The sequence below is a fragment of the Phyllostomus discolor genome, chromosome 5 (genome assembly GCF_004126475.2).
Source record: "Phyllostomus discolor isolate MPI-MPIP mPhyDis1 chromosome 5, mPhyDis1.pri.v3, whole genome shotgun sequence".
NCBI classification, from domain to species: Eukaryota; Metazoa; Chordata; class Mammalia; order Chiroptera; family Phyllostomidae; genus Phyllostomus; species Phyllostomus discolor.
In genome coordinates, this window is record NC_040907.2 from 107,380,346 (window position 1) to 107,386,452 (window position 6,107).

Below are 6,107 nucleotides of genomic sequence, written 5' to 3' on the forward strand. Positions count from 1 at the left end.
GGGCACTGTGCTGGGCTGTCTCGAGCTAAACGGATGTGAGGACTTGGATGTCCATGGGTGAGAGCCCTTGTTGGGTTTGCTTCTTTCACACTATCTATCTCCTCATTCAGGTAGCAAAAGAGCCACAGGTTCCCCGTGTGCCCACCGGGCTGAAATTTGGATTGGGGCTAGACTCAGCTCACCCTCCCCTCTGTCCTGGCCCTGTGCCTAGCTGCCCATCCCCATCAGTAAAGAGACTCAGTCTGGGACAGATTTCTTTATTGATTTGGGCCGGAGACAATGTTGTGCAGCAGGCCAAGGAACAGAAGGGAGGACAGAGAGACATACAGCCCTACACAGGGTGGCACTGAGATAGAGACTTGCATGCCTCGTTTTCTGTGCAAAGAGCACATCACTTTGCGGGCCTCGGTGCTCCACACTTTACTAGACAAGAGGGAGAGGGACACAGAAAAGGTCATGGAGAAGGAACATGGGCAGAGGGACTAAAGACAGGGGCTGGCTTGGGGTACTCGCTGGAGGGGCAGGCCCTGAGCCTGAGCTGGCCACTGTGCTCACAGAACAGCAACCTTGACCTGATGGGTAGGAAGTGGGTGGGTGGCTGGAGAAGGAGCGGGGTTGCTAGCTGCGGGTGTAGTAGTCGTTGTAGTCATCCTCACACTCATCGAATGGGCACCGCGCGCTGCGAGGCGCGCTGTCTGACTGGGACACAGGGCACTCACGCAAGCGCACGGCATCGTACAGACCCTGCGGGGGCTCATCCAGCAGGATGTCCCGCTCGGAGCGGGAGCGCGTCAGGAGGCCCACATTGCGCAGCAGCAGTAGGACAGGAGCGTAGAGCAGGTTGGCCAGGCCCATGCCAAGGCTAAGCTGCGCAAAACCGAGCGAATGAACGATGTGGCCCGCCACTATGGGCCCGAGCGCATAGGCCACGGAATAGGAGATGTCGGCGATGGCATAGACACTTCCGTAGACCGAAACGTGGCGCACGTCCACGAGAAAGGCGAGCGTGGGCAGCAGAGCTGTGTCGACCAGCGCAATGCCGAAGCAGAGGCCGCAGAGCGAGGCCACTAATGGTGTGAAGGAGCGGCAGGCAGGCACCACGCATGAGCTGGCACCGATCACTGCCAGCCCCAGCGCGCCGTAGAGCCACTGCAAGTGTGGGTAGCGCGCCGCCAGGCGCACGATGAGGTAGACGCCTAACACGTGAGGCACAAAGGCCGGCAGCCAGACCATGCCCATCTCCCACTCTGAAGCCGCCATTGTGTGCTTCATCCACGTAGCGATGGTGGGTTCGAGGAAAGCGAGAGGGATGTTACAAGTAGTGAGTGCACCGGCCACCACAGCGATGTAGGGGTCCAGCATGAGGCGGTGGATGGGTGTGCCCACAGGCAGGTTGGCCCGCGCCCGTGCGGCGGCTGAGAAGGGTTTGGCCACCACTAGCAGCAACAGCGCGTCGAGCAGTGACACCGCGGCGAGTACCAGAAAGGGCACCCGCTTGCCCGCGAACTCATAGAGGATGCCCCCGAAGGGTGGTGCCACTAGACTTCCAAAACTGATGAAGGCCAGCGCTACGCCCAACGCGCGACTGCGCTCCGGCTCCTCGGAATACTTATCCGCGATCATGGCAATGCCGGATGTATCTGCGAAAGCCGAGCCCAGACCTTGCAGGCTGCGCGCAGCGAAGAGCGTGGCATAGTCCTCCGCGAAGGCAAACAACACTGTAGAGGCGAACATAACACCCAGGCCGATAAGCAGCGGCACGTCGTAGCTCATGCGATCGATGAAGGTACCGCTTAGGGGATTCACCAGAAGCTGCAGGATGGCCTTGGAGGCAAACAGCACCCCGATCTTCACGTCCTCGCTCTCCGTGGGGTAGCGGGGCCGAAGGGCAGACCCGGCTGGCCACGAAGCCGTCGGGGACTCTGAGCTGTTGAGCGTGTTGGCACTAGCATTTGTTGGAGTGAGAGGCGGCAGGGTAGGCACCCACACTTCTGGGGTTGGAATAGGACTCTCGCTGCCCCCGCGCATGTGGGCGATGTAGTCAGGCACGATGGGCACGATGACCATGTACAGCATGTTGTCCAGGAATAGTGCCACGCACACGATGACCAGAACCAGGCGCCGCTGCCGCCGGGGCTCCTGGAGCGCTGCGCCCACCGTCTCTGACAGCTTGGTGGCTGCCTCTCGGGCCTGGCCCGCTGGTTCCATTGCCCCCACCCGGCCGCACTTCCCAGGACACCGCCACCGGGCCGAACGCAGCCGCCCTGCAGGACAGAGACTAGAGCTCAGAACTTCGGGGGCGCGGTCCGCGTCACGTAGCGCCCCCTGTGCCTCAGGTAGCTGTAGGGCTCATGGCCCTGCACCTCAGGAAAGGCAAGGACCCGGTTCGGAGAAACGCCGGCGCTATTCCGGGCGGAACCGCAGACCCTCTGCTGCTGAGCTCAGGGGTGATCACGAAAGGCGGGTGCGCAGAGGGGTCTGGGATGGAGACTGAGCGCGCTGCGCCTCTGGCGCGCCTGGACCCTTCCCCGCAGGACTGAGAGATGGCTCGCGCGGGCCGAGGGGCATGCCGCTGCCTCCCGCCCGCCGGCTGCTCACCCTGCAGTCCGTTTCCCCTCCCCTAGCGCTGACTCCTGCCTCCTCCTCCTCCGCCTCCTCTTTTTTCCCTTTCCACTCGGGGCTGTGACGCTGCGAGTCTCGGCCCCCGAGTGGTGCCCGGGCCACTAGCGTTGCTCATGCTAATGCGACGTCCGCTGGGCGGGAGCCGGGGGCGGGGCGCGTCCCAGTGGGGGGTCTCCTTCCCAGAGGCACCGGGGCTGAAACCCCCAGAAAGGGGTCTTGGTACGGAAAGAGTCCTGGCTAAGTCCCTGAGGATAATGGGTGCTACATGCGAGGAGCTGGCTTTCTTCCTACCTTCCGCCCCTAGTTAGGACCCACCGGGTCCGAGTCCCCTTTTCTTCCCCTGGGAGGGGGCGCACAGCGGCCGCGTTCACCCCGCCCAGCAGGAGAGGGGGGCGCCGGAGACTCCAAATCTCCACTGCAGCCTGGATCTCCGAGCACAGAGGGCAAGGAGTCTCCGAGGTGAGCCGCAGCCTCGTCCATCTGCTCTAGTAGCTGGATTGTGGGGCTGAGACCCGAGGAGTTTAGGCTACAGATACCCCAACCCTTCTTCTCGCCCCGCCCCCTGGCCCCTTCTACCCCTGGGAAGGGAGGGTGAGGCAAATAGACTGCTGGGCGGTGTTCCGATGACCCGCCCTTCAGGAGAATGTCAAAGCAGAGAATTCCTAAGAGAATCTGGGGATTGAGGAGAAAAGTCGCCTTGTCCCTACCGGGCCCGGGGGCCTAGTATTAGCCCTGCTTCTCCCACTCTCCTGCACTACCTCGCCATCCTCTCCCAGCCAGTAGACCCCTTTTCCTTTTTAACTGTCCAGGTCCCCCAGCTCCGCCTCTTCTCCCTTCCCTCCTCCTCACCCCTCCCCCTCTAACTCCTCCCAGGCTCTGTGCTCGCCAGAGAATAACCCCATCTCGGGCTCTTGGGAGTCCCGCCCCGTTCCCTACTCCCTATTTTCACCCTTTCCCACCCCACCCCCGCCACCCCTGCCACCAATCTCCAAAGCTGCCTCCAAGTCCCGGGTGGACTCAGGGAGCGATGTGGCTTGGGTCCTCTCAGAGCTGTAAGAAAGACCTTTTGGGTGCCACGCCCAATATCACCCCTCCCCCGTCCTCGGTCCCCCGGGCTGGACTCAGCCGCTTTGCTCTAATCAGAGACCTAAGGGAGGCTCACTTGCAGAAATGGCCGCACCCACTGAGACTCCCCTTTCTCAGCGGACAGGCTGAGCTTTCCTGGTTGTACACTGGATCCAGTGCTCCCCCCAAAGAGCGTTGACCCTGGATGGCACATCCTGTTCACGTACCGGTCTGTGGGTTGGCAGGAGAGAGGTTCTGAGGCAGCTGAGTTTCGGAGGATTGTGTTGTTGGGATTATAGTTTTCTTCTCTCTTCCAGAGTCAGAGAAGACTCTTCCTACTCTTCTCACCTCAAAAGCAAATTAGCATTAGGTTCAGCTTCTTCCCCTACCATACTCCCTGCCCCCAAGAATAACTTTGATGCAGTGCGAAGCACTGGGGCTTTGGAGACTGGCGACTGAGATGGCTTTTAGCTCTTGCGCTTACTAGTTAGGATGCAGAGGAAATTTCTTCACCCCTTTGTGTCTCAGTTTCTTTATCTGCAACGTAGAGTAGTAGTACCTACTGGTTAGGGTGGCTGGGACATAGGAAGAGCAATGTAAGTGCTTGCTATTGTTATTATCACCTGTAAAATGTGCTATTTTGTTCATTTCACAGCCTTGAGTCTTGGGAAGAGCAGATAAAAGGTACGGGGTCTGCCTGGCTTCCTGGCTAGTCTCTCTGGTTGCATGGGCATTGTGATTCTAGGCTCTGTCCTGGCTGGTGGAAGGCTGGAGGTCATTGGTAAGTTGGCTTCTGTCCCCCAGATGGCTATGGGATGAGGTGATGAAGACCAGAGCATTAGGATGAGAGGCAGCAGCCTATTGTCTAATCTCTCCCAGGCACTGCAGGGAAGAAGGAGAAAGTCTTACACTTAAGGAGTGTCCTCGCCTGCTCTGCAGCAGTCTAAGGGCTCTCTCTCTTTGAGGGAGGGAAAGAGCCCCAGTATGGGGGCAGGCCTGGCTCTGGGTGATCCTGGGCAAGTCATAGCTTCTCTCTGAGCGTCAGCCTTGGTATCTTGTAAGTAGGGGTTAGCAAAGAGCCCTCTCATTGAGGACTTTGAGCAGAAATGGGTGCTGTAGAAGGGCTCTGTTCGGGTGAAAGAATTATTTTAAATTTTATTTATAGGCCTTTAGTCAGCACACAAACACTTTTCAGCTAATTGCAGGCTTCCTCTGTCTTTGCAAATTTATGTCACCTGTCTAGCTCTCCAGTCCTTTGAGTTAGAAATTCAGGTGGCTTCTGACTCTCTCATTATTACGCTTTTAAAGAGGTATTCTTCCCTCCTGCCAAACAATTATTATTTGTGCATATATTGTTTGCCCTGTCTGACTGGAATGGGGGAATTTAAAGCAGAAATTTTCTCTTTAGTTACTGAAAAACTTAGAACTTAGTAGAATCTTAGAGAAGAGAAACTTTTCCAGGGCCTTCAAGGTACAGACCCTTCTCCCAGTCCTCTGGCACACATAATTCATGGCTGTTTTTGAGCATGGAGCTCATGCTTAACTCCCCTGTCTTCCATTCCCTAATGGCAGGAAACAGACTCACTTATTAAACAGTCTGCCAGGGGTTTTATGTGTGCTGTTGTAGTTAATCCTCACTCAATCCTGGTGTAGTGTAGGTGCTATTCCTCCTGTCTTATTGATGAAAAACTGGACATAGAGAAGTTGAATCACTTTCCCAAGATCCCAGGAGTGGATTTGAACCTGGGCTGTGTGACTTGTCTTGTGGTCCTCACACTGCCTCCCCACATCTTGTGCCTCAATATGCTTCTGCTATTTCATCTTCAAGGTGGCTACAGACTGGCAGCATAGGAAGAGGGGCAGATGAAATCCATGGGAGGAAGAAGGTCTTGGGTTGGTTCCCTAAGGAGGCCCCAGGGACACTAAACTCCTTCACCTTCCTACTCCAAGCTCAGAAGACAGCTACCCATACCATTCCTTCAGTAGCCCCAAGGGCTAGGGTACAGGAGTTGCAGGGAGGTGAGGACCCTCTGCTTCAACAAAAGGATTTTGGGCCTGAGCCTTTGCAGGACATTGGGAACAACGCCTCCATTCTTGCCCTTGCCTTAGGGGAGCTGTCCAGGGTGCTGGCCCTGACTCCACCACTTGCCAACCAGCCACCTACACAGGCCCTGTCCCTCTCAGTCTTCCTGTACCTGTGGCTTCCTCTTCAAAAGAACTCAAGTAAATTCCTTTCTGGAGACTTTTTTCTTTTTCTGAATATAGTTTACAGGCATAAGAGAACTTCCCTTCCAATGCTGCTAAAGAAAAGGGAAGAATTTTTTCCTCTCCTTTTTCAGCCAGATATAGGAACTATTGCTACAAAGTCCCTATCTGGTATTCAGTGTAACTCAATGAGTAGAAGGAATTTCTTGATTAGA

General features: G+C 56.6%; 1 protein-coding gene across 1 annotated transcript; it reads right to left on the minus strand.

Moving 5' to 3' along the window:
• Positions 1-250: 250 nt before the first annotated feature.
• On the minus strand, positions 251-3,384 carry SLC18A3 (solute carrier family 18 member A3). The gene has a single exon (XM_028513782.2). The coding sequence runs from the start codon at positions 2,206-2,208 to the stop codon at positions 619-621; it is 1,590 nt and encodes a 529-aa protein (XP_028369583.1). The 5' UTR covers positions 2,209-3,384; the 3' UTR covers positions 251-618.
• Between the last annotated feature and the right edge of the window lie 2,723 nt (positions 3,385-6,107).